We start from the raw sequence: 25,434 nt of genomic DNA, 5'->3' as shown, positions 1-25,434 counted from the left end.
AGGTCTTTTTCGATCGATTAGAATTGCTACTATATCATAATTGCAGTTGTATAAGGAGCTACTACAGAGAGAGAGAATCTCCTATATAAAGGGGTAGCGTACTCAGTAGTACGGCCTACAGTACTAAGTCTACGCCTACAATCCCTATATTTCTAACAGATATATCCCACCACTCCACCTCAATTCTTTCGAGACCAGGACCGGGACTTCGGGATCGTTATCGGGCGGCTTGTAGATACTTGCCCCAGAAAGCTTGACACCTCAAGTCCGGCTCGAAATAGGCTGGTGGCGGCCAACCAGTACGCTGGTGGGGAAAGATCTTCACGTAAATCACACAGTCTCTTCAAGTCTCGCCTCCATCATCCCTACAAATCTCTCTAGAGCCCGTGTGAGCCTGTGGTATACCAGAGATGGGGGCAGATTACAATTGCAGTGCTCTGTGATGCTACGTTGCATATGTAGCGAAAGGCAAGCCTCTCCCGTGCTGTTTAGGTGTTGATTGAGTTTCAGCATCGTGAGAGTTTGCGGGATGATCAGCCACACGTGACAGTCTTTGAATGCTTGTCTTCACCACCCCCACGTTTCTCCATAAATCCAGAAGATGATATCGCGAGCCTAGCGATGTCACGTACCAGGAGAAAGCAACAGAAAAGAACGTCGACCTAAGGTACTTAGTAAGACTTGATATTATGCAGCTGCATCATCGAGTCTGCACAATCTGACAAGAGCATCAGTCTTTGAACGTCTCGGAATGGCGTCCCCTCCCACCACTCCGTGGTCTAACGAAGAGCTGAGGTCGAAAATCGGGCAAGTAAGTTGAATTATATATATTTACCTTGAACATCCTTTTTAACGAGTGATCGTTACATTATTACATTCTCATCCGATTTCCTTGATCGTTACAGCTTGCAGTAAACGCCACCAATCTACGGCTTGCCAACTCTTGGTAGTATACTTCGTCTGGAAGCATAATACTGAATTTCTGTATCTTAAGCTACAAGGGAGGACTTTAAGGATATCTTTACTGACAAACACCAGCTCTTTATCGTTGGATTTCATGGTCACGTGGCGAGTGAAGATATCAAAACTCTCATTCGGACTCACAGGATTGGAGCAGTCATTCTCTTCCTACGCAACGTCGATAATGCCACCCAGCTTCTAGAGCTTACGAACTCACTCCAAGAAATAGCAAAGGAGGCTGGTCACAAACAAGGACTTTTCATAGCCATCGACCAAGAAAATGGACTGGTCACTCGTATCAAGTATCCCGTTGCCGCTCAGCTTCCTGGCTCAATGGCGCTGGGAGCAACAAGTGACGCCGAAAATGCGTACAAGATAGCATCTGCTACGGCTGAAACGTTGAAGAGCTTTGGAATCAACACAAACTATGCACCAATTGCAGATGTCAATTCCGAGCCTAGGAATCCCGTCATAGGAGTACGTTCTCCTTCCGACAATCCCGAGACGGTGGGTAGACTTGTATCTGCTCAAATTAATGGATTGAGTGAAGGGGGTGTCATACCTTGTGTCAAGCATTTCCCAGGACATGGAGATACGGCTGTCGATTCTCATTACGGACTTCCTATTATCAAAAAGAGCCGTGCACAACTGGATGCTTGTGAACTGATACCTTTCAGAAGGGCGGTAGCTGAGGGTGTTGACTCTGTCATGACTGCACATATTGCTCTGCCCGGTATTGGAGATCCAGCCTTGAGCGAGGATCATCCGTCGAAGAAGATACCTGCAAGCTTGAATCCTGATGCTATCAAGATTTTGAGAGAAGAGATGAAATACGAGGGGATGATTGTCAGTGACTGTCTCGAAATAGATGGTGTCAGAGGCACATTTGGCACCGAAAAGGGTGCTGTGATGGCGCTCAAGGTTGGCTCTCCAATCACAGTTTTGGCTCAGAAGACTCACATTAAATAGGCCGGAACGGATTGTGTCATGATCTGCCATACTATGTCAGCACAAGTTGGAGCAATTGAGCAGGTGATCGCAGCAGTGAAGTCAGGAGAATTGTCCCAAGATACCATACAAACATCCGTAGCAAGAGTAGAAGCTCTAAAGTCCCAATATGTATCCAATGCTAGCATTCCACTCTCGACACTAGCAAATGCCGAGGCTCGAAACAGTAGGCAGGCTTCACTTGCATCAGAAGTTTATGCGAAGAGCACGACGGTTGTTCGAAGTGTTACTGGAACTGTCCCAATAGCGCTAGACTCGACGAAGAAGATAGTCTTCATCAGCCCAGGTTAGTAATTTCTTTTTGTCAAATTTGTCAAAAGTTACCTGGCATCATAAACTCGACCGAATCCCCAGATTCTATTTGGTTCCTCAGATCCGCAAACATGCAGTGCTAACGCATCAAATAGGAAAGACACCCACTGGTGGTGGTGCTGTTGAGAGTGGAGAGGAGAAAACAAGAGAAGCGTACACACCATCAACATATATCGATGTTCTCCGAGCCCAGTACCCTAAGATTGTCGATATTCAAATTCATGAAAGCAATCCACTCTCTTCGGATGATGAGAAGCATATCTCTGATGCAGACACTATTATCTTTGCGACAAGAAATGCCAGCTTGAGCCCCTACCAGAAAGATTATGGCTTGTCGTTGGGAAAGAGATTTGCAGACAAGCTGATCGTTATCGCGACCTGCGATCCATATGACTTCCTCGAAGAGAAGAAGGAGATCAAGAACTACATCACCATCTACGAACCCACTATCCCAGCATTTAAGTCCGCAGTCGACATTATATTCGGTGTTACCAAGCCATTGGGCACTCTTCCTGTCGGAACTCCACCTACCAAATATGATATCCGACCCCTCTCGAAGTCCGACGAGGATATCCTCCATCTCTTGAGTCTATGGCAGATGATCTTCCCCAAATGGCCCATGGAGCTCAAACACCTAGCACAAAATCTGAGGCAAGAGTATGGTCACCACTTCATTCACGAGAACGGCTTCGTCATGTCATTTTTCTTCTCTCTAGAGGGCATAAATCACGGAAAGATTACAGCTGTTGGAGTCTTGCCTGAGTATCGAGGGAAAGGTCTCGGCACTACTCTAGTCGCTAAAGCTCGAGAAGCACTTACGGAACAAGGAAAGCTGAAGAGTTTACAATTCGGATCTGTTTTCCCAAGATTCTGGCCCAGTGTTCCCATCGACTTTCCTCAAGAGACCAAAGACTTCTTGTTGCATAGAGGTAGGTCGGGGTCGCATCCCTCTGTCTGACGTTGCGCTCACTTTAGCCCCTGAGGGTTCCGTAAACCAATCGAGCCTACAGCACGAGATTTCTACCGCAACATCACAGGCGAGATTGCACCTCCTGATATCCTCGCTCGAGTCTCAAAGCTTCCTTTGAAATTCGTTCCTTGGTCACCAGAGCTGTATGATGAATGCATCACAAAGCAACGAGCGAATTTCAAGAACGTCGTCAGTCTATCGCTTTCCCCGTTCATCTGCTCCAAGTCTTGTTTCCTGACTGTGTTTATTCTCTAGGGCTGGGTGGAAGCCTATGAGCGTCTCGCCCTCGCCAAGCAACACCACGAAGCTCTCGTCGCCATCGACCCCAGCACCAACGCCCAACTCGGCTGGACACTTATGTGCTCACCATCCGCAGTCGTTCTCGACGATTTCGCATTCATCAACCTCCTTCCATCGAAAGAGAAAACTGGTCTCATTGGCTGTGTGGGTGTTGATAAGAAGGCTAGAGGGAAGGGAGTGGGACTTGCATTACTAGTTAAAGCGATAGAGAATATGAAGAAAAGGGGAGTGGAGGGGGTGATGATTGATTGGGTTACTATTAGGGGGTTTTACGAGTTGTTGGGGTTTAAGGTTGCTTGGGAGTATGAGACTTTTGAGTGGTGAGTGTGCAGACCTATCACAGAACTGGCTTCGATATTGCCACGAGGGTTCTGTGGTAAGTAGTCAGTCGACAAAATATCTACAAATACCAACCAAGATCTATGCTGGTTTGACTAATTTGATTTCAATCATATTCTCATCCGAATGCGGGATTCTAGAAAATTTGCAACTTTTAACACAGTAAGAGAGGTCAAGACCAGACTGGAAAATCCTCAAGTGAACTGAAATAACTTACATTTGGTATCCTTGGAGCTTCCTTTCAAGTCGAATCTCTTTGATCATCGGCACGGCAATTGACAAAAGGTCTAGACTCAACATCACAACAAACGCTCCTTCCCAGTTCCTCACCACCTTCCATATGATCCTAAGCCAACCGCAAAATGCACTGCTGTAAATATTAAACACCCTCTTCCCCTAGAGGACAATGTGCCGCCTCCCTATCTCCCTCATCGTACTTTTTCCCTGATATTTATTCGCTTGGTCCACAATCACCGCCGGCGCACCATGGATCAAGCCACAGTCAACAGCGCCATTGTCCTTACCGCCGTTGCCTTCCTAATCATCCTTTCACGTATCTTTCTGCGAAAACTTCAGCATGAGCAGTTTCTGCCGGATGACTGGCTTATGATGGTGTCGGTTGCGTTTCATGTCGGTTTTACGGCGACGTTCCCGGCTGTGGTGCGTACAACTTCTTCTTGGATTCCAGTATGGGGCGGACTGACGAGGTGTGAAAGGAGGCGTGAGGAAGAGATATGAGCTGATGGATCGAGCAGATTTATAATGGTATCAGTACAACGCAGATGGAACCCGAGAAGCTGAAGGACGATGCGGTGATGAGAAGTAAGGGAATGTTTGATCTGGTACAATGGAAGAATCTGCTGATTCGGACCAGTTACCTTAGCTTCGAAACTTGTTCTCGTTGGAAGGGTCTTCTACGCGACATATCTTTGGTGCTTGAAAGGCTGTATTGTAGGCACACCCTGCCTGCCCTTTCTCCCGAAACACAGATTCAAGCGGTGCTGACGGGATGGAATAGTTGATATACTACACCCGACTTTCGGTTCGATCCTTTGAGCTTCTCCTGGTGAGGATCGTCGGTGGAACTGTGGCTGCGACTTGGATATTATGCCTGGCTACTTTCTTTCTGGAATGCCGTCCAATTGAGCTTTATTGGCAGGTTCTGCCCAGTGCTCCCGAGTGTGCCGCAAGTGTCTCCTCTATAGGATCTGGGGGCATCGACTGACCTGATGTAGAAAGCTGTACGTCTGTTCTCTTACCCGAAGAGTTCCATACTTATGTTGAGCTAGGTGGTAGAAGTTATTGTGATGGAATCGGTGAGGCTCTAATCTGCGAGACAAGATCTGAGACCTGACATGCTTTAGTTAAACATCTCGACGGATGTATTCATCATGGTCATTCCGATTCCGCTTCTCCTCAGATCGTCTCTGTCGGTTAAGTAAGAAGCGGATGGATGTTTGCTCTATTTGTGAGTTCGGAGCTGACTTGGCGGCTAGGAACAAGATAGAAGTCTCAAGTCTTTTCATAGGTGGCCTCTTCGTATGGAATATGCATCTAATCGTGTCCTTTACCAACTGAAATGTAGATAATCTTCGCTTCGATGCTGCGATTGTTTATTGTTTTGGGGGCATTGACGACACAAAATAAGTTGATCTGGGCCCAAGTGACGATACCTGTTCCTGCATGATTTGAGACCGAGCTAACTTCACATGCCAGATCGAGTGCTTCGTTGCTGTCAGTATTTGCCAATGCTAGAGAGAGCCATACTTACGGAAGCCAGACCATTATCGTCAATGTTCCAGTCCTTCAGGAGATGTGGCGTCATGGCTGGGTACATATCCGCAAACGGAGATTTGGACTGGACCAATGCTCATCCGAATACAACCTCGCAGTCCGAGCCCCATCACACTCTACTGCAACAAAACGTTCATCACGCCTGCCATCGCATGCGGATTCCAGTGAATCGGAGTTTGAGAACGGTCTAGAAAGAAGTGAGACTGTGCCAGTAAGAGGAAGTAGAACTGGAATTGCTATCCGGAAATCAGTGCGCCCACACCCACCTCACTTTAAGAACATCAACTGACGTAGAAAATCTGTAAACAGGTTCGCAAGATCAGTAATAAACTCCGCAAGAGTCTCGAACAGCTCGAAATTGAGACCTCGGTGGTCCTCGTGCAGCATTCGAAAACCGGTATTATGACTCCAACACCTGGCATCGAGGGCGGACCGAATGAGGATGACTTCTTCACAGCTCCCACACATGGGAAAGACGGCACGGCTCGCATTAGGACAGAAGTGTCGTGTGGCCAAGATGGTCTGAGCAGTGACAGAGGTCCGAAAAGTCATATAACCAGGTTCTTGAAGGGAGATCAAGGATGTGGGTGAAGAGATTCAAGACTGCGGGAGGGGGATCAATGTGATTTTGCGCATGATGTGGATAAACTGTTGGGTATTCATTGAGTCCTTCCTTGGTGAGGCGGGTTCGTTGAAGTTCTGAGCCGGACTGGCCTGGCTTATGAAAGAAATATAAGTTAGCACACAGACTGACAACGAAACTTTGGGATATCACTCACTTCTCGAGAATCAATCATTCCACACTTCGCTAAATTCAAGGCACTGAGAATAATGCGAAGCCAGACTGCAAATGAAATGAAGCAGAATCCATAATTCTATTATGCAAATGCTCTACCTGAAAAAGACAAACAACAATCCACCAACCATACAATCAATCTACTTGCGCCTCGCTAATGCATACCAATGCCAGCAGTCTTAGTCTTAGTCTTGCTATAATGCCCAATACCTAATGCTAAGAGTACCCAATGCGCCTGCATGTATGCGTGAATGAACGAATGAATGAAGCAAGCCACCAATCTAGGGAACGAGCAAACAAAACAAGTTAAGCGAGAGAATGGAAACGGGAAACGGGAAACGGAACATAAACAGGGATGAACACCGGTGTAACGCCAGGGGGAAACAAATATGCACCAGAATGTACATGCGAGCCACGTAACTCGATTTGGAGAACCTGGACTTAAGAATGCCACCCTCTAGTCTAGTAAGCTCTGGTTCTGGTTTTGAGGACGAGTCTGATACTCGATTTGAGGCGGGGCTGCGGGTTGAGATGTAGATGAGGAGGATGTGGCAGCGCTGGCTTGGATGTAAGCCGCGCAGCGGGTCATCATCTTTGGGAAGTTGGTGGCTGCTAGCATCTCACTAAATGTCAATTGTCAGCGAAACTCTTTAAAAATGGCGAGGAGGAATGGGTGTGTAAACATACGTATAAAAACTATGCTCCGCATTATGTTCCTTCACGATGTTGTGTGCCAGCTCATGAGCGATCACAATCCACCAATATGCAGCAGCCTCACTCTTGCCCTCTCCACTACAAGCTGTCATCTTTGCAACATGTAATTGCGAATAGAATCTGAAATTGCAGAAAATCGCTCCGCCAGAATTGAACGCGATTGTTCCGCCACTCTCGTCGTAGAAGATATGCATAGCGCGACGTGGCAGCGCGTAGACATCACAGACGTCTTGGAGGAGAAGTGAAAATGTGTTGAGTGCGGAGACGTTCTGTGTGAGGAAGGTGGTGGGGTCCATGGAGAGGGTTTTGGATATGAAGATGCGCGTGCCGTTTGAGGCGTCGGCGAGGAAGGTGATATTCTGCGAGGGTGTGGAGTCGCAGTATGTGGCTTGCTCCTTGACGGTTTCGGTTCGCGGTGGGGAGAACAGAGTGGAAGAGTCGTAGGCGCGGGAGGATTGGATAGCGTTGTGGAGGTTTTGCTGTACGGCTGCAGGGGATGAGACTTTCTCGGTGCCTTTGTTGGCTTCGTCATATGTGGGTGGATTGTCCTTCGGCGTGGAACCGCCTTGGTTACCACTTCCACCACCAAGGAAGTTTTGAAGTTGCTCTTGCACTTCGCTGCCGCCACTACTGCTGGAGGAATTGAGGCCAAGTCGCTTGGTGAAGCTCGAGAAGATGTTGGGCCGTCCACGTTTGGGGTTTGGTTGGGGCGAGTTCTCTGGTGAGTCGGATCCAAATCCACCAGGCATAGGCATGCTCTCTTCACGAGCAGCAGCTGCGGGCACCATTTGTCCTTGCTGTTTCCATTGCTCTTCCTGCTCTTGTATTTGCTGCTGCTCGATGGCCATCTGCTTCCTACGTTCTTCTTCGGCCATTCGCTGCTCTGCGGCTTTGGCTCGCAGGATACGCTCTACGTTGTATCCACGTGCTCGTAATTGGAACAAACTAAGATTTAGAAATTGTTCGAAAGTCAAATAATCTCTCTGACTAGGCCGATCGAGAAGCAGTCGACTCACGGCTTGACTGATTTGGTAGGAATCGAGATCTCCTGCAGTAACAAATAGTGTCCATCCAGTCTTCTTTTCATTTTCAAGAGCAGCGGATCTCTTTTCGTTGTGGGAAAGACTGTGGCCACGGAGAGAACGTCGGAGGTTGATTGCAGTTACCACCTTGACTGTGAGGTTCTTCTCCAGCCATCTGCCATCGTGCTTGATATTCTCACGTCTGATCTCGTGCAGGAACAGCTTGGCTCTTTCAAGAACATGGAGACGAAGTTTGGTTGCAGGTTCCTGCTTTGCAGCTTCTCCACCGAGGCGGAGATCCTCTTGGATTAGGCTTCGAAGAGTCTGTGCGCCGAGAGCGATATAGAAGTCCTCTAGTTTCTCTTCCTCTGGGGCACAGATCAAAGATCCCTTGAACAGACGGTAGCCCACATAATCGTCATTCTACATCCAGTCAGTTTCATGTCTCGTGGTCGGGAAGTCTATACTTACAACAACAATGTGGCTTGCCACCTCTAGCTGCCACTGCTTGATCGGAGCATCCTCCATCTCCTCGTCCTCAAAGTCATCGCCGCTCAACGAATCACCATGTTTAGATTTTCTATTCTCCTTCCTTGCGGCGATGACCTTTGTACCAAGAAGGAACTTGGAACGTCTCATCTGCTTGAAGAGTTCCTTATCTCGCTTTAGCTGTGGAAGCTCATCCGCCAGTTTCCTCAACACATCAAGATACTTGTCATGTGTTTGTAAGATTCCAAGCAATCGAGCTGGTTCTCGGCAAGCTAAATTAGCTAACTCGATAGTTGTAGGCTCATTCTTTGAGCCACACTTCAGTAAGAAAGCATTCCCTTCCATTCCGAAGTCCACAAAGTCGAAGATCTCGTTGTAGGCTGAAGAGCTTCCGAGATAGCAATGCTTCGGAGTAAGATGTCGTACTTGCGGTTGGCTCGCTGAAACTTTGCCATTCGGATATCCATTGGCCTCTTGCTTCTGTGGCGAAACTGGGACGATCCGAGAATCGCCGAGGATAACAACTGCTTGTTGGGAGATCTCGCCGAGACGACTAGAGAAGTACGCAAAAAGTGCTGTAGCTTCTTGCTTGTTTTGAGGTGGCTCAGCAACGAGCTTCTGCATGCATTCAGATATTGGTGGATCCATTGCTACGCCGAACTTCTGTTCGCCATTAGCAAGGACACTTATTCAAGAGCTGTGTAACTTACATTCGCATGCATACTCAACTCCTTCTTTAATATACGGAATCCCAAAATCGAACATCTCTCATTCGTGAAACATTGCGATGGAGTGACCAAACGATCGGTACCTTGTATTGGCAGGAAAGCTTTGTTCGACTGATGGAGGTCAAACGCTGCATAACCATTCATGTGGTGATTGGAAATGAAATAGTACATAGACCTCTTTCTCAAATTGTCGTCGGCTGAAGCCATCATATCTATAAGCTCGGGAACAGAGGGATACGTTCTGAGGCCGAGAAGAGCGAGGAATCGTCCCTCTATACTGGCTGGCCGATAGCTTCCAGGCGGCCCTGGCCATTGAATTATGGGTAGAGCAAGTTCCCGTAATGAGTCCTTGGGCTCAAAGAGTTCGGAGACTCGGTACAATCTTGCAGTGCCCTGAGTTGGCTCAAGACCCTTAGGACCAGCTTCGGCTGGACATATCTGGGAGTTCCTTAATCTCTGAATGTCTTCTTTGGGAATGTCGTCTTTTACAGATGCGAGGTATTTGATGACCTCCATATGTCGATAGTTTACAGCCTTCTCGCCTGGTGTCGTTGCCGGGGCGGGTGCAAGAAGACGTGCAAAGATCGTCTCCAGATCTACAGTCTTTCTGACTCCAATTGCAGCGAAGAACTTCTCTTTCACACCAGGGCATGATGTAACAGTTGGTAGATCATCGAATAGCTTCACACTGGCGAAGAAAGACTCTCCAGGCTTCTTCATACCAGCCTTAGTCGGGATAATCGAAAGAGGCTGAAGAAGTGAGGTGACTGTGCCCTTGGAGCCTAGACTTAAAAGATCCCAAGACTTGGACAAGACCTGTAAGACACTGGCCGCGAATGCTACCGAAGTCGTTAAGTTCTGATTTGCTGGCCTGTGAGCATTCGTCTCGATCAGGTACCGGAGCCAAGGAACAATCTCCAGTGGTTCCCAACCTAACGCTTGGAGCTCGTTGACAGCCGTGGTCCGGGTGAATTGGAACGGAATTGTGGTCGGTGGAATAGGGAACTCCGCTGGAATCTTGCTGACATTCAAGTAGTTGGTAATCGTTCCCAGAGCGATCACATCGCCGGAGTCCTCAGAATGTCCTGTCATGGCAACAGCAACATCCATCAAGAAGTGTACTGTTGCTAAGTCCATATCCCCAGTAATGGCTTTCTTCCCAGCCCATCCGATGAACTGTACCAACTGCTCTCTACTAAGAGCCTTGGCTTCCAATTCTTGCTTGACGTCGCTAAAGGTAATTTCGGTAATGAGTCCAAAGTCTTTAAGTTTGTTAACGAAGCTCCCCTCCGCAATAATACCTGGTACTACTGGGATGCCTTCTACAAAGCCGCTGAGGTCTTCTGTTGCCAGTCGCACCTTAGTGGTTGGTAGAACACCCCGAGTACTGTAGATTTCGATGGAAGGTTTCTTGTATGCAGTCCAGAATGCTTCCTCAATAATCTGTGAGACTTGTGAACTTGGCGTTGACTCTCCAAATGTAAATGTCTTCAATGTATGCAAGGCTTCGGGCAAAAATTGAACGATTTCAGCATTAGTGACCTTGGTGCCATGACCGTTTAGCTCTGCAGCACGTTTGATTCGGGCTGAAAGATCTGACATTTCGCTTGTGAAGGCAAGTCGAGCCATGATACCGGCAACGCGAAGCATTTCAAGGTTCCAGGTTCTCACCCATCTTGCGTTCAGATCTATTGACTCACGCTCGACTGTAGGAATGACAGAGGGTGCCGAAAGATGCATTCCAGCTCCGGTGGTTTGATGAGTAGGGAAACCGATGAAGATCCTTCCACCAGGCTTCTTACCGGGGAGTACCGAGGAGAAGATATCCACACCCTTCGCTACCAAATTCTCTTTGGATGAGGCTGCAGCTTCATCATAGGATGATGTAAGAATGGCAAGTTTGGTCGTTTTCGGAGGTGGCTTCTTTGTAGCACGCTCCAGCTCGGAAGCAAAACTTGATGTTACTGAGGTCTTTACAACAGCCGTAGTGACTCGTAAGAAGACATTCGCAACTGTAACTGCAGTCAAGTCCTCAAGGACAACTTCCTGAAGAGCTTTTTCTTCCTTCATAGCTTTCGTCTTGAGTTGTGAATGATTCGTACTAGCGGTAAGTCTCGAGAAGAAAGACCGCAGCGAGGGCACATCAGAAGAGCTGTTTCCATAGGAGCTCTCATAGCTCGGCTTTGATATTGATGTTGGAACGGAGGGTTTCCAGCCAACAACATTCATAAAACGAGCATCCATCTGAACGCTCTCCCGATCCATACTTTGAACTTTCATCAACCCATCTTTTGTCTTGGTCTCGACATCTCGAGCAATCGGTACCTCGATACTCGGCGCGGACTTCTTCTCCAAGCTTATGATCTTCCAGTCGTCCACTTGCAGCTCGATTTTCTGTAGAGCAACAAATGTCAAGCTAGTTGCCAGGAACTGACAGATAGATAGAAGATTTGGCATAGGCGTGGTGGTATTCCGGTAGTCGAGTACAAAACTGGTATTAGGGTTGCTCTCTTCGGGTGGCAACAGGAGTCTCTTCGTATATAATGAGTTTGCCTTCCAGTAGAATGCCATAGCCTCTTTCCCCGAGCTCACGAATGGTTCCTCACAGTCTGCAAAGACACTGTAGAATCCAACACCAAAGGCCCCAATCTTTGTTTCATCCGGGTTTCCCTCTGCTATCCGCTTTAGTCTCGACCAGTCGTTTACCCCAAATGGCTGTCCATTGTTTGTGACAAGGAGACGTCGTAATGTATGATGTAGTAGGACATGTTTCAATACTTCTGACTGGTTCGTTGTGTTCGAGAGGGGGACTGTAGGAGACGGTAGAGTTTCGAATTTGATTGTGACCGTTGTAGCTTGGGCGTCCGCGGCATTCTGGATTAATTCTCGAAGCGTGGTCCATTCTCCAGAGTAACGAGCGAGGACTTTGTCTATCAGAGCTCGAGTATTAACCGTGACAGCCTCCTCATCGTCTCCATCCTTCAGAGCCGCCGCTCTGAGCTTCGTGAAATCCATCCTCGAGGTGACGCAACGATGCTCACCTGCCGCAACGGGCTATCCTATTTCGCAGATGTTCCTCAGTACACCAAATAATACTATAGCATCTCGTAAACTTAGAATGATGTCCGCAAAGCTCTATGTGCGGATCGGTGGTGGAGTTGAAAGGTGCTGAAGGGGGCGATGTCTTGTACTGAGACTCGAGGCTGAGGAAGGCTGCGAGGTGAAGACACGGTTCGTTTGTCTGGATGAGTGCCTAGGCGATACGCGGACATAGACTAAATAATCACGGGGATAGTTTCTGTACCAGCAGAAGCTTATGGTAATAGCATTTCAAAATGGTGGGGTGAGAAGGCAGATGCTGCGTTGCGTAATGTTTTGTTTGGCAGGTGGCGCGCCTCAAAGTCTAGAAACGTTGTGATATGTACTCGAGTACGCGAAAGTCACGAAACAAGGTTGCACAACCACAGCCCTTGGAGTGTTTTTTGAACACAAATAAACATCTAATTATTCTGCCATTTGCATGTAGCCAACAACCATAATGTACTCTTTTGTTTATGACGCCAAAACGCCTTGCTAAAAATAAATCCAGATCAAAGCCAACCTTATCGTCTTTCACGGTCCCCGCCCCTGCTTCCTCGATGATCTCGGGTGTCTGGCGACCGACTCCTTCGAGGTCTTTCACGCCCTCTCCGCTCCTCTCGTTCAGCCCTGCCTCTTCCCTTATCCGGACTTCTGCTTCGATACCTGCGCTCTCTCCTCTCCACACTGCGATCTCTAGGCTTTCTGTCCTCTCGTTCCTCTCGGTCCTCACGATGTCGTCGAGTTCTGTGTCTATCCCCGCTTCTCGACCTATGCCTCCGTCTCTCCCCACTTCTTGACCGATGACGATGCCGCCTATGTCTCCTCTCGCGGCTGCGACTCCTCTCCTCACGCCGTCTGCCTTCCCGATCTCTACCTTGCCTTTCCCCGCCTTTCTCTACTAATCCTCCGTCTTCTGGTGATCTGAAATCTCCCTCGATTCGATCGACACCTTCAGCCTTCCCCACGAAACCACCAAATCCCCTGCCTTTCCCCATATCCTCATTTTCATCCTCCCCCACACCCGCATCCTTCACAGCACGATTGACTTCGCCAACACTAATTGCATTGCTTCCGGTGACATTTCTGTCTGCGACCGGTAAGCCCAATGCCCTAGCGAGTGCATCCTCCTCAGCCTCCTTGATCCTCTTGATTTCCTCTCGCCTTTCTCTAGCTTTCTTCTCCTCGGCTGTTTCTCCGTTCTCGCCCGTAGCATCGTCGGCTTTCGCGTACCAACTTAGATCTTTGCCCTTCTGCCATCGTCCCACCGGTGCCATGAGCGAGTGGCCGAGGTAGTTTTCGCGGTGCTGAGATGTTTGGACATCGTCCCAAGAGAAATTAACACCACCCCGGGATCCTTGCTTTCGGATTGAAGAGAGGAGGTCCATGTTGCTGTATACTGGGTAGAATGTGTGAGGTTGCGTTGTAATGTGGGCGACTCTGCCAGGGTATCAAGACTGTGACAGCCGGAGAGGAAAGGCTGGATGCTCTGCAGCTAATCTGGCTGGGGAAATCGATAAGGCTGTTTGACATCACGTGCAATTAAGCTAGCAGGAGGCTTCCCGCTCCTTAGCTCCGAGCTTATTCCAGAGCCTCGTCTCCATCTCTCGTCAGCCCGATGAGTTCCCAGAACAGCGAGCAGCAATTGTTCCTGCGCTTCATATTGCTCAGAGACGCCAAGAGTCTGAATAGCTTCATTTTCCTCCGTTCGATGATATAACCAGACTCGGAGATTCTCTTCCGATCCCCCTTCTTAACATGGCTTCTCAGGAGATTGTTCTCGACGAGATCCAGTGGAAATCACCATCGCTTGTACAGCAAATGCTGGGTGTTCACGAGAACTCAGTCCTCCACTACTTTGCCGGCTCCCCATTCTTCGACCAAACATCGAACAATGCCGTCCTTACCAACCAAGCCATGTTTAATCCGAATATGCTCGAAGTTATACAGACGCGTGCCGCATTCGAGGGCCGGTTGAAGACAATGTCGGGCTTGGAGTTTCTCATTGCGGAACAGCCTGCAGAGATGACGCCAGGAACAGGAACTGGGGTATGGGTCATTAGGAAGCAAACACGAAGGAAGAAGGACAGAGATGAAGACGAGATCACCATCCATTCAACATACTTCGTCGTCGGCGACAACATATATATGGCCCCTACAGTGGCAGATGTTCTGGGAAATCGCACGGTAAGCTAGGTTATAGTGCGCTCTTCAAATACTGCTAACACCAAGCAGATGTCCATCATTTCCTCACTTAACAGATTCATTACAAAAGCCGCTGCACTCCCAGAATTCAGTCCTGCGCTAGGTCATGTATACACGCAGCCACCGACTGGAAACCGACTCAAGAACGGTGAATCGCAACTGAGTCAAGGCAGCAAGGAGAACACCCCTCTTCCGGAGTCACTCCAAAATCCCAAAAAGCCTAACCCCTCCGCATCGACAAGCGGGGCTGACTATCTCGACAACCGACTTCTTGAGGAGACAATCAATATAAGTCTCAGGTACGGCGACGAGTATATGGACGAGATCCCAATCACTGGAGCACCTGGAGAATTCCATCTATCATCTACCGGAAGGAAGGACAAGGATAAGCTGATGGTGCCAGCAATCACTAAAGTACCGACATCAGTACCGAGTAAGCCTGCCACGCCAGCCCCGCCGCCTTTGAAGACGGACGTCCCGCCAGAGAGGAAGAATAGCAAGGCGGAGAAGAGTCCAAAGACGCCTGGAATGCCAAAGCCGAAACGGAGAAAGAGCAAAGGGCTAGGTCTTGGCTCCGGGGGGATGAGTCCAACAGCGACTTGAAATCTGGCAAATTGGGTTATAGAGGCGTTTAGGGCTGGATGGAATATACCCATGAATTTTACGAAACAGCAAAATTACGAAGTCTTTGGGAGAAGCATGGACTATTGGATGGTCCATCACATCATGCTCGGGGCTAACAAGGTAAGCTGTGTGGGTTGTCCCCAACATTTTGCTACCTCCGCAATAGCCCAGCATTCAATTCTATAGGCGAAGAACGAGGCGAGGTACTGCAAGTCTTCTCATGAGAGCAAGTGCGTCTATTCCCTGACTTTCTCAAACTTAAAGTCAAGGCCTTTAGTTATCTCCAAGTGGCCGTCCATGCTGAGACGAAAGCTTTAAAGAAATCATATCTCATATTCCATGAAAGCTATACATGCAAAGCTATCTTATATCAGATACCCAAGTGTTACGACATTATGACCATTCTTAGCTCAGGTCCCAGACCTGACCCTGTTCACTCCTGCTGTACTATGCAAAACTCCGCGGAATGCGACCTTTGAACGCCATTCTATCCAAATTTCCAAGCAAGTACCTGAACCGCTCACTATTTTTCTCTTCATTCTTCTTCTTGCCTTCCCTAATGCGAAAAGCGTTGGGTACGGCGGGTATCATCATATCACTTTCCACCCTTTTCTTCCTCTTTTCTCTCAACATCCACCTCCTCACAAAACAGCCATCACCACTCCACCAGCCAACGCCCCCAACCCACCCATCCAATTCGCCGTTCCAGTCGGCGCCGCCCCCGCCGAACTCGTACTTGTCCTACTCACACTCGGCTGAGCGGTCGAACTGGAACTTGAACTCGAGCTTGAACTCGAAGTCCGAATCGGTACCGTCGTGGCACCACTCACAATAACCATCGTCGTCCCCGAAATAACGGTCGTGCTGCCCGAAATCGAAAACTTCGGGTCCACAGGCAGGGTCGTAGGACCCAACAGTACCAAATTCGAAACTCCTGATATCACAGTCGTACCTGGGGATATAGCTTGCAGACTTGTCGAAGACGGCACAATGATAAACGGCGTGCCATTGAGAGTTGTTGTGGAGCCTTGTAAGCCCGGCGGAGCGAGAGATGCCGGGATGGAAGTTGGGCCCGGGATGAGGAGGAATGGAGTATTGTTTATAGTAGTTGTCGAGAATGTCCCGGATCCTGCTCCGACATTTGGAGATGGAGCTGGGATATTGGTCGGGCCTGGGATAATCAGGAATGGAGTTCCATTTATGGTTGAAGTTTGGCCGGTGAGGCCCGCTGGAGCATCTGAAAGGGGTATCGATGTCGGCCCAGGGATTGCGAGAAGAGTCGATCCATCTATAACAGTTGTTGGAAATGTCCCTTGTTCGACTCCAGCTGGAGCGGGTACATTTGTTGGCCCAGGAATGATCAAAAACGGCACGCCGTTGATTGTCGATGTAGTGCCTGTCAAGCCAGCAGGTGCATTCGCAAGCGGTATCGAGGTCGGGCCTGGAATCACAAGAACTGTCGAGCCATCTATCACACTAGTGGGAAATACACCACCTCCTGGTTGTTGCTGGATCGTTGTTGGACCGGGAATAACCAGGAATGGGGTATTTCCAATATTGATCACGCTGCCCATTGCTCCTGGCGGCGCATTCGCAGCTGGTATCGTTGTTGCGGCCGGGATGATGATCGGTTGAGGTGCCGGTTGTGCTGCGCCTGCTCCTTGCCCTTGCAATTGCACTTGTCCTTGCCCAGGCTGAGCGATAGTCGTCGGACCAGGAATTATTATCACGGGCGTTCCTCCTATGTTCGCAGAACTACCAACCGCTCCAGGCGGTGCCTGAGCAATAGGAATAGTGGTTGCTGCTGGGATGATGACTGGAGCAGCTGGTCCGGGGTTTGGGTTTTGGTTTCCCTGGGGAGGATTCTGGGCTGGAACAACGGGAGGAGGTGGGTTACCGAACATGGAGTTTATGATGGCGCCAATGGAGTTTCCTGGGTTGGCTGGAGGTGGCACGGGTGCCGGAGATGGAGGTGGCTGAGGGACGGTGAAGGGACGGACAGGCCCGTCGACGCCTGAATCGGGAGGGCTCGGTGGGTTTGGATTGGGGGGATTGGGATTTGGATTTGGACTCGGCAGAATCTGCCCAGCACCCGTCGGTTGCGGTGGATTTGGATTTGGCTGCACAAGAGGCGAATCCGTCACCGGCAACGGGATCGGTACAGGACTAATCTTCTGCTCTGACTCTGGCTTCGGCTGCTCAATGGGCTGTGGCTCTGGTTTGGGCTCTGGTTTAGGCTCTGGCTTTGGCTCAGGTTTAGGCTCAGGCGTTGGAACCACCGGCTTCCCAACATATATCGTCACCGAGCTCGTTAAATCGGAAGCCACCTGCTGTACTGTCGAAGAGAACTGTTCGATCTCCGTACAGGTCGCAGCCTGGAGAATGGACGGTCCGCCTGGTAAGCAAGACTGCAATTCTGGATTCTGGTTCTCCACTAGGTAATCGAGCACGACTTGAGGGAGGTAGCCGTATGCCTCCTTGTCTGGTCCTTGCGCGCAAACATCCGGTGGTCCATCTGCGCCATGCTGTCCCCGCAGAGGTTGGTAAATAAAGGGTGTTTGAAGAGCAACCATTGTCCCTGTTGGCAAATTTTGGGTATCTGCCGGCTCTCCAGCTGCATCGAGATAAATCGTTTCATACCCCAACACAGATCCGGTAGATACTGTCGTGAAGGCTTCATTTGACGATGTAGCAGTTTTGGTGGTCGTGTAGAAAGATGTGCTGGTCGGAATTACGGTATAAGTCGCGATATCCCGGCCGCCAAAGTATGCTTCTGCGTTGGAATTTATCCCGTTGAAGACATCCATGTTGTTGCCTTTTGATGTTTGGGCACATTGGACGTTGCCTTGTTTATCGGTCACTGCGTCTACGGTTATTACCTTGACAGTGTTATACACGTAGAATGCTGCTGGTGAGTTCCTAACAGAATCCAAATTAGCCAAGTAATCATTTTACGTCGAGAAGGAAAAGCTGTCTGAACTTACACTGACACACCAGCAGTCATCGTCGCAGTCCCATTCAACATAGATGTCACTTCCATCGGGCCTGGAGCAGGGTTGAAGAACCCGGAAAGTGGATTTCTTCCAACCTGGTATGTCCAAGTAAATGAAGCATTCGTTGGAAGAACCAATGTCTCCGTCCGAGATGTGGTGATATTAGGTAGATTAGTATAATAGGTGATGAAGGACGTTACGTTGACTTCCTGGACGGCGGAACTGAGGCGGGTTTTGGCCCACCATTGCTCGCTGATGGTATCTTGAACTACGAAGCAGCATTTTCCAGTCACGCTTGCGAGAGAGGTTGAGCTGTTGGTGATGGTGCTGCTATTTAGTGATGGGAGTCCGGACGAGGACGAAGACGAAGATGCTGTGGTAATTGAAGTGTTTAAACTTGGAGGTAATTGTAGACCCAACGCGTCTCTTGAGGATGCGGAGGTACTTGAGGCCGAAGACGAAGAGGGTTTTGACGTTGAAGAAGATTGAGAAGATGGAGACGACGAAGTCAACGTGCTGAGCGACGATGATGAAGAATCCCTCGAAGACGAACTGGATGAGGATGTAGATGAGATTGTCGACGAGTTCGTAACTATTTCTATGTTCAGTATATGTTTTGCTACTTCACAACGGGGATGACCTTACAAGGAGGAGTTCCTTGTGCTTGAATGCTGGAAGCGACTGTGAGCACCAGCAGGAAAATACTACGAGAAAACATCTTGGAAAATAATGAAAAGATCGTAATGACAGTGATCTTAATTCAGATTCAAGAGAAACGTGTATATTCTCATGAGGATTCGGTCAAGATCTGCAAAAGCCAGCGGGATCCAGAACGATAATAATACCAAAGCACAATCCAGAACGTGCACAGCCCTTCCTCCAGCCATTGCCAGTCATCAGGCAGATTATTTCCACTGTGTCACCATTAGCAGTGCAAGTCCCGGACAACGCCAGAAGCCTCTCAGCCCGAAAGCTTGCTGAATGCTGTTTTGATTGGCCTCGTTTACCTCGCTAAACAATCCCTCGGCTCTGCCCCCTTATTGGACCAAAGACATGCTTAAATCGACGCCCGCCAAGCAAAGGGTCTCACTTTGGCTCCCACTCCGCCCCAGCCACTTCTCTAAAATTACTCCTCTCCGTCCAATACTTCGTCCTTCTTTACCACTTCCACGGCAAAGGCCTTTGTTCATACAGAAGCTCGTTTGAGTCTCCAATCAATTCCCAGTATTGGGAATCTCAGTGACCCTTCGGTACCACGAGATCGGAGGGGCAGCCTGGGGGTTGGCACAGGGCTGAAAGCCAGAAAGCAGGGGCTGTATGCAAGCTGTCGGCTTCCTATTGTCAGGATCCAAGGGTGCTGGCCCAGCTGAATGGGAACAATTTACACATGTGTTTGCCTTTTCTAATTGCGTAAGACACTTTCCACGACAGGACTCGGCATGTGTTCCCTTGCACCAAGGCGTTGACATCTCCTGATCTCACCAAAGATCCAAGCAGTAAGTCTTTCTCAGCCTTATTATCTCCTCGGAATGTTCCCATTGGACAAGACCCAGCACCGCCGAATATGTTTCTTCGTCTTGATTTCGCAAAATTTCAAGCCTTCTTCCTTCCTACACTCCCCAAATTGCGTGTTTTGAAACAGCCTCGATGGTGAATAGCTGGCCTTGACAATGCTATTGGCACTGCATAGTGTTGTCTTGCACTTTGCTTTCACAGTGTCGCTTCTGGAGCTCACACTACCAGTCTGTGAAGGGAGAATCTTTGCAGACCGACTCAGTGCAAGGGCAACTCTCCCCGCACCAATCTCAGTTCTGCCTTCGCAGGAATGGTAAATACCCAGAACAAACCCTTGGAATCCAATACTAATGTGAATAGGGAAGGAAATGATGGACCGTGGTCAACATTTACTCTCCAGATTGGAACACCTCCTCAAAATGTCAAAGTTCTTGTCTCCACTGCATCCACACAAACTTGGGCCGTGGCAACCGAAGGATGCGGAGCTGGAGATATCACAGAGTGTCCCAAACTACGTGGGGGTCAGTACAATTATACGGCATCATCAACATGGGTTTCAAATCTTGCCAATGTCTCGAACAATATTTACGGACTGGGACTGGAGTCTGCTTTGGGATTAACAGGAAACGGCCGATACGGATTCGACGACATTACATTAGGATTTCAAGGGAGTGGCGGGCCAACTCTGAAGAACCAAACGATCGCTGGAATTGCTGCAAAGGACTTTTTCATGGGACTATTTGGGTTGACGGCTAGACCGAGTAACTTCACGAGTTTCGACAATCCAGTTCCGAGCTACATGGAGAACTTGAGGAATCAATCAATGATACCGAGTTTATCCTGGGGATACACCGCTGGTAATCAGTATCGTAGGTAATCCACAAAATCATTGAATACTCGACATGCTGACCTGAAGCCCAGGATTGAACGACGTTCTTGGGAGTCTGACTTTAGGCGGTTATGACAGCTCCAAGTTTTCACCCAATAATCTCACATTCGACTTCCCCACAAACGACGATCCAGATCTTACCGTGAAGCTCGAAGCGATAACCACCAGCTCCAGCATCTCACTCCTCCCATCATCCATCAATACAGTTCTCGACTCAACAGTGTCCCATATCTGGCTCCCAACCAGCGCATGCACACTTTTCGAGAACGCATTCGGCATAACCTGGAACGAAACTGCCCAGCTCTATTTCGTCCCCGAAACCCAACACACCCTGCTACAAGCGCAAAATCCGAGCGTAACTTTCACACTCCGCCGTCCGGATACAGTTTCGTCGGCGACTGAGCGCGTCAACATCACACTGCCATACGGCGCTTTCGACTTGACAGCTTCCTGGCCCCTAGTGGAAAACAACACCCGCTACTTCCCTCTCAAACGCGCAAATGACTCTTCGCAATATATTCTCGGCCGAGCATTCTTCCAAGAAGCTTACGTGATCGCCGACTACGAACGAAAAAATTTCTCCGTCTCGCAATGCAAATGGGATTCCTCGCCTCAGAGAATCGTCACCATTTCCCCGCCTTCAGACAGCCCCAACAATCCCAAATCCGAATCATCAGGTCTCCCAGTCGGAGCGATTGCGGGTATTGCAGCTGGTGGTGGTGTACTCCTTATTGCTCTTGCTGTAGTACTGTATTTCTGCTGGTGGAGACCTCGACAGCGGAAACGGAAGACGGCGGAATTAGCAGCAAATGAAATTGCGGTGCAGAATCCGCAGCAGCAAGAGTTCTTCAAGCCAGAGTTAGATTCCAACGAGGTGAACAATAAACCAGGGATCCAGATCCACGAAACAGAAGGAAGCAAGGTATTTGCACCAGTTGAGATTGGTACAAACCCAGAGATTGTGTACGAGATGCCAGCAAGGGAAGAAGTAGCGTCTGAAATGACAGGTGCGAGCCAAAGAGGCGATGAAGTTGCAGATGAGAGGTATTTATATGGAGGAAGAGGCGTAAGAAGAGGTGATAGAACACCAGGATCTGCGGCCACGAGCAGGCAGTCGAGTATCAGTTCGGGATGGGGATCTCCACGGACCATGCATAGCGAGCTGGCTGGAGGGAGGGGAAGAGGTAGTTTCAATGAGGCGAGTCCGGGGACGGATACTCTGTCAAGTGTTAGTTCAGGCTGGGGATCTACTAATCGAACGAGTGGAAGTGATAATATAAGTCCAGCAAGTCCAGGGCAAATGAGGAGAGAGCAGAGAGGGAGTGGTTTACGATATCAGTAGACCAGGGGAGGGGTTCTTGTTATACTTTGTGCTTTGGTTTTTGTATATATCAGACTCTTGTATGCTTTGTAATTCCATGAGATTTCATCCCCACACGACAGCTTCTACTTCTTTGCAAGTTCTAGGTTTCTCAAGTAGTCTTAATATAATACTTCGGGGCTTTCGACATCTGGTCATGTCGCAGGAGCTCCGTCCAAAAGATCCAAGATCAAGAGTCCGAAAGAAATGAGCGCAAGTCTCCGATGAATTATATCCAAGGTTACTTAGGGGATCAAATGAAAATCAACACAGCTCCCAATGTCCTACAAAACGGAATGGTTACAATGCATGTATAGCCAAGGGTCAGGAACAGTTCGCTTAAAATCGCTACCTTCAGGGGCCTGATGGCCTACCATCAACAGCGAACAGCGAACATCCAACAATCCTCAGTCAACAACCAACAACCACCATGAACCAACAGCCAAGGCAGGCGCAGCACCATGCTACCATATACAGCCCACTTTGAATTTCGGCCACTCTCTTGAAGTCGTAAATACATATGTTTTCGATTTTCTCTAATCCAGAACTGGAATGTATCGAAACCCACTTTCACAAACACATCCTTCATTGCCGTTACCACGAATATGTTGAGCGAAATGATTTTACGTGCAGGAAAGTGTGTCGCGTGGATGACTGCCACGGTCTTTTCGACTTCATCACATTTGATGACGAAAAGTGTCATTGTAGCCTCAATTCCGGGAATAATTCCAGGAGAGTCCAACCTCAAATTCTGTCACGAGTCGAGACCGACAGACTTATTCGCCGTGGAAAGAATATCAGTCCATCCCACCCCTCCACTGCTGTAATGATACCACACTCTCTTAACTTCTCCACACTCTGTATTCTAACCTTTCCAGGGATGAGTATATTGATATATATCTATACGGTATTGCTGGATCCACAATTTGAACCATTGGCATTTGTTAACAGGAGTAGGAACATTTCTTCAGAACATCAATAAAAACGCAACCTGGAAATGGTATATAAGAGATATCTACCAAGACGGCGAAGGTGCATCTGGAGTCCACCAATTTTGTGATGCGATGGAGTGGGTCGAGCAACCAGACAAGAACCATCATCCTCGCTGCCCGCCTGAGAAGGGCTTTCCTATGTTGAGTGTTCATACATGGGTACCTTGGTTCGTGGGAGAGGTAAGAATATATCCTCTATACAGTTCATTCTAAAAACTGACATGATTGTGTTAGGGGAATTACACGGTCAAGTTTGATGCGAAGACGAAGGAGGGTGAGAGGATCTATTGTTTTGATGGGGAGTTTGAATTGGCCTACCCGGAGAACAGTCAGAGAACCAAGTAGTTGGATTTGAAATAGGTTACTGCTGGAATTTATCTTTCTAGAGAGATGTTTGGTAGCCTAGTAACACTTGTGTTGTCCTTGGAAGCTGACTTTTCTGATTCAAGCGACGTTAAAAAGTCGTTCGTTGAAAATTTTGTATCGTACCTTTTTCTCGACTTCTCCCAACGATCTTAAAGCGCCGCACAGCTCCAAAGAATTTACTAAGTCTTCTGGCTCGATCTCCCTACCATTTGGTCGAAGACTGGAGTCACTGGGGCTGGGCTGCGGGGATCCTTGAGAACCAGCAAAAACCAACAAAAGGATCTTCGAGGATCAAAACACCAACATTCAGGACCCAATGACCAAAGAACCTTGCCAAATCGTGCAGTGCTAATCAGGCTACATTCTTATCACCAACTTCCACAATACATCCATTCTCCATTTTCCATTTTCCTACCCTACCCTCCAGAATTTGCTCTTCCAAGCAGCTCTTCCATTACAAACCAGACCCCAGATATCAATCATGAGATTCCTCTCGCAAACCACCAAATTTCTAACCGTCCAAAGCTCTCTTCAAAGCCTCCCCGCACCAGGCTCAAATGCCATATCAAGTTCTTCAATCCCAGGCGACATCCCCGGCGATTCAAATCTAGGCTACTGTCCCGAATCGCTCCCCACCGACCTCTTCTCCATTTCACGATTAGAGATCCATCCCGCGCCACCCCTCTTGTACGTATCCAATCCATCTCAAATATCACTCATGCCATCACGCAACAGCTAATCGAATCACTCCTCTTCAGGGAAGAAGATGTTAGAGTCTGAGTCTACGGTACGTCGCATACACTCCCAACCTCTAATATCCAACCTCCACCCTCCAATCTCCAATGTCAAAAACCTGCCATGAATAACATGACAACATCAAAGAAACTCACAGCCCCTCAACAGGCACCTTCCTCCAAAACATAACCGTCAACGCAACCTGGGACTGGAGCGTCGACGTCCAGCGCGGCCCCGACCACGGGCACCAGACCGGCACGCTCGATTTCTGCAATGTAATGGATGCAATTGAACAGCCTGATCCTTATATAGAGAGAGATTGTCCACCTGAAAAGGGGTGGGCGATCATGCACGCTGGGTCATTTTTGCCGTGGTGGTTGGGCTCGGTGAGTTATTTATCGTTATCATTCTGATCTCATCACATCTATGTTTACAGGAATTTGATACTGATTCTGTAGGGAAACTATTCGGTGAAACTTGATGCCAAGACTAAGGAGAGGGAGAGGATATATTGTCTTCAAGGGGAATTCCCTCTGTTGACTCGGGATGGGGGGACTCGAAGTGCTGATGAACTTAAGTGACACTTTCCAAGAGGGGCTTCTTCGTAATGATTTCCACTCATTCAGTGCAGAACTCAAGCATTTCAATCAGTTAAGATTATTATCATAATAGAATCAGTTTTCTCATCTGTGTTCCTCATCCGTGTTCCTCATCCAAGACTTCTTAGTTTGAATAAGAGAGAAAGTGAAGTCCGAATAAATGCCATTTTTGCTCGGGTTTCAATCTTCGTCCTGCTCCAACTTACTTCTTAATATACGCTGGAGAGACAATTCTACGGTAACTACGCTCCCCGAGGCCGAGTTTATCCTTCTGGCCTGATACTGGGTTTGGAGGACCAAATCTCCAGAGCAGCCTTCGGTCAGCCCATAAATGTTGCACTAAACCTAGGATTGAATACACCTTCGTACTACCTGATCTCCTCGGTGGGGCACAGCCTCTTGCTGTACACATTACACTCAAAGTCTCCAAAAAGTCACAGCTTAGAAGCTTGAAAAGCAACTGCTGACAATAAAGAGTGTCAGTCCAACCTCTTAAGCCACTAGAGGACCAACTCCGACTGAATCTCAAAATGTTCGACCTCCGTATATATCCAGCCACCAACATCCTTGTAATCCTAAACATAACTAATCGAATTGTTTCTCAGCAATACAGACTTACGGAAAGATCTTTTCTAATCTCAGACCC

General features: G+C 48.5%; 8 protein-coding genes across 11 annotated transcripts; 5 read left to right on the top strand and 3 right to left on the bottom strand.

Moving 5' to 3' along the window:
• The first annotated feature begins 580 nt into the window (after positions 1-580).
• Positions 581-4,015, top strand: ONS95_012953 (uncharacterized protein). Of its 3 annotated transcripts, none has more exons than XM_058506576.1 (7): positions 581-667; positions 735-811; positions 1,039-1,881; positions 1,930-2,254; positions 2,376-3,209; positions 3,264-3,439; positions 3,506-4,015. In XM_058506576.1, the coding sequence occupies exons 2-7, from the start codon at positions 752-754 to the stop codon at positions 3,872-3,874; spliced, it is 2,607 nt and encodes an 868-aa protein (XP_058357306.1). In that variant the 5' UTR covers positions 581-667; positions 735-751; the 3' UTR covers positions 3,875-4,015. The 3 variants fall into 3 exon arrangements, with proteins under 3 accessions (XP_058357306.1, XP_058357307.1, XP_058357308.1); XM_058506577.1 differs by having other exon boundaries at positions 581-674; positions 951-1,881; XM_058506578.1 differs by having other exon boundaries at positions 2,376-3,439.
• A 1,687-nt stretch (positions 4,016-5,702) lies between these two features.
• ONS95_012952 (uncharacterized protein) lies at positions 5,703-6,274 on the top strand (the record flags this gene model as incomplete). The annotated part of the gene is made up of 2 exons (XM_058506575.1): positions 5,703-5,933; positions 5,993-6,274. 2 exons carry the CDS (start codon positions 5,703-5,705, stop codon positions 6,272-6,274), a joined length of 513 nt encoding a protein of 170 aa, XP_058357305.1.
• Positions 6,275-6,534: 260 nt separating this feature from the next.
• Positions 6,535-12,834, bottom strand: ONS95_012951 (uncharacterized protein). The gene is made up of 4 exons (XM_058506574.1): positions 9,415-12,834; positions 8,687-9,367; positions 7,167-8,638; positions 6,535-7,102 (listed from the first exon to the last, which is right to left on the bottom strand). The coding sequence occupies exons 1-4, from the start codon at positions 12,445-12,447 to the stop codon at positions 6,937-6,939; spliced, it is 5,352 nt and encodes a 1,783-aa protein (XP_058357304.1). The 5' UTR covers positions 12,448-12,834; the 3' UTR covers positions 6,535-6,936.
• Positions 12,835-12,900: 66 nt separating this feature from the next.
• Positions 12,901-14,009, bottom strand: ONS95_012950 (uncharacterized protein). Its single transcript, XM_058506573.1, has one exon. The coding sequence runs from the start codon at positions 13,896-13,898 to the stop codon at positions 13,035-13,037; it is 864 nt and encodes a 287-aa protein (XP_058357303.1). The 5' UTR covers positions 13,899-14,009; the 3' UTR covers positions 12,901-13,034.
• Positions 14,010-14,268: 259 nt separating this feature from the next.
• Positions 14,269-15,318, top strand: MED6 (Mediator of RNA polymerase II transcription subunit 6; the record flags this gene model as incomplete). Its single annotated transcript, XM_058506572.1, has 2 exons — positions 14,269-14,697; positions 14,746-15,318. The coding sequence occupies 2 exons, from the start codon at positions 14,269-14,271 to the stop codon at positions 15,316-15,318; spliced, it is 1,002 nt and encodes a 333-aa protein (XP_058357302.1).
• Positions 15,319-15,980: 662 nt separating this feature from the next.
• On the bottom strand, positions 15,981-19,143 carry ONS95_012948 (uncharacterized protein; the record flags this gene model as incomplete). The annotated part of the gene is made up of 3 exons (XM_058506571.1): positions 18,978-19,143; positions 18,324-18,924; positions 15,981-18,258 (listed from the first exon to the last, which is right to left on the bottom strand). The coding sequence occupies exons 1-3, from the start codon at positions 19,048-19,050 to the stop codon at positions 15,981-15,983; spliced, it is 2,952 nt and encodes a 983-aa protein (XP_058357301.1). The 5' UTR covers positions 19,051-19,143.
• A 327-nt stretch (positions 19,144-19,470) lies between these two features.
• Positions 19,471-22,327, top strand: ONS95_012947 (uncharacterized protein). Of its 2 annotated transcripts, XM_058506570.1 has the most exons (4): positions 19,471-19,828; positions 20,076-20,160; positions 20,208-20,716; positions 20,769-22,327. In XM_058506570.1, exons 3-4 carry the CDS (start codon positions 20,578-20,580, stop codon positions 22,076-22,078), a joined length of 1,449 nt encoding a protein of 482 aa, XP_058357300.1. In that variant the 5' UTR covers positions 19,471-19,828; positions 20,076-20,160; positions 20,208-20,577; the 3' UTR covers positions 22,079-22,327. The 2 variants fall into 2 exon arrangements, with proteins under 2 accessions (XP_058357300.1, XP_058357299.1); XM_058506569.1 differs by having other exon boundaries at positions 19,471-20,160.
• Positions 22,328-22,521: 194 nt separating this feature from the next.
• NPC2_2 (Phosphatidylglycerol/phosphatidylinositol transfer protein) lies at positions 22,522-23,541 on the top strand. The gene is made up of 4 exons (XM_058506568.1): positions 22,522-22,919; positions 22,975-23,003; positions 23,054-23,268; positions 23,323-23,541. Exons 1-4 carry the CDS (start codon positions 22,702-22,704, stop codon positions 23,431-23,433), a joined length of 573 nt encoding a protein of 190 aa, XP_058357298.1. The 5' UTR covers positions 22,522-22,701; the 3' UTR covers positions 23,434-23,541.
• Positions 23,542-25,434: the final 1,893 nt, after the last annotated feature.

The sequence above is a fragment of the Cadophora gregata genome (assembly GCF_030347475.1).
Source record: "Cadophora gregata isolate MNR1 chromosome Unknown scaffold_7, whole genome shotgun sequence".
Lineage (NCBI taxonomy): Eukaryota > Fungi > Ascomycota > Leotiomycetes > Helotiales > Ploettnerulaceae > Cadophora > Cadophora gregata.
This window is presented reverse-complemented; position numbering and strand designations above follow the sequence as displayed.

Excerpts from the sequence above, each read along its gene's own strand:
- ONS95_012953 (XM_058506576.1), top strand. The coding sequence starts at position 752 with ATGGCGTCCCCTCCCACCACTCCGTGGTCTAACGAAGAGCTGAGGTCG. Across the intron at positions 1,882-1,929 it reads GTGCTGTGATGGCGCTCAAG|GCCGGAACGGATTGTGTCAT; the intron begins GTTGGCTCTCCA and ends CACATTAAATAG. Across the intron at positions 2,255-2,375 it reads GATAGTCTTCATCAGCCCAG|GAAAGACACCCACTGGTGGT; the intron begins GTTAGTAATTTC and ends CGCATCAAATAG.
- ONS95_012951 (XM_058506574.1), bottom strand. The coding sequence starts at position 12,447 with ATGGATTTCACGAAGCTCAGAGCGGCGGCTCTGAAGGATGGAGACGAT. Across the intron at positions 9,368-9,414 it reads AGTTGAGTATGCATGCGAAT|AAGTTCGGCGTAGCAATGGA; the intron begins GTAAGTTACACA and ends AATGGCGAACAG. Across the intron at positions 8,639-8,686 it reads TGGCAAGCCACATTGTTGTT|AATGACGATTATGTGGGCTA; the intron begins GTAAGTATAGAC and ends GACTGGATGTAG.
- ONS95_012950 (XM_058506573.1), bottom strand. The coding sequence starts at position 13,898 with ATGGACCTCCTCTCTTCAATCCGAAAGCAAGGATCCCGGGGTGGTGTT.
- ONS95_012947 (XM_058506569.1), top strand. The coding sequence starts at position 20,003 with ATGCTATTGGCACTGCATAGTGTTGTCTTGCACTTTGCTTTCACAGTG. Across the intron at positions 20,161-20,207 it reads GTTCTGCCTTCGCAGGAATG|GGAAGGAAATGATGGACCGT; the intron begins GTAAATACCCAG and ends TAATGTGAATAG. Across the intron at positions 20,717-20,768 it reads CACCGCTGGTAATCAGTATC|GATTGAACGACGTTCTTGGG; the intron begins GTAGGTAATCCA and ends CCTGAAGCCCAG.
- NPC2_2 (XM_058506568.1), top strand. The coding sequence starts at position 22,702 with ATGTTGAGCGAAATGATTTTACGTGCAGGAAAGTGTGTCGCGTGGATG. Across the intron at positions 23,004-23,053 it reads TATTGATATATATCTATACG|GAACATTTCTTCAGAACATC; the intron begins GTATTGCTGGAT and ends TAACAGGAGTAG. Across the intron at positions 23,269-23,322 it reads TACCTTGGTTCGTGGGAGAG|GGGAATTACACGGTCAAGTT; the intron begins GTAAGAATATAT and ends TGATTGTGTTAG.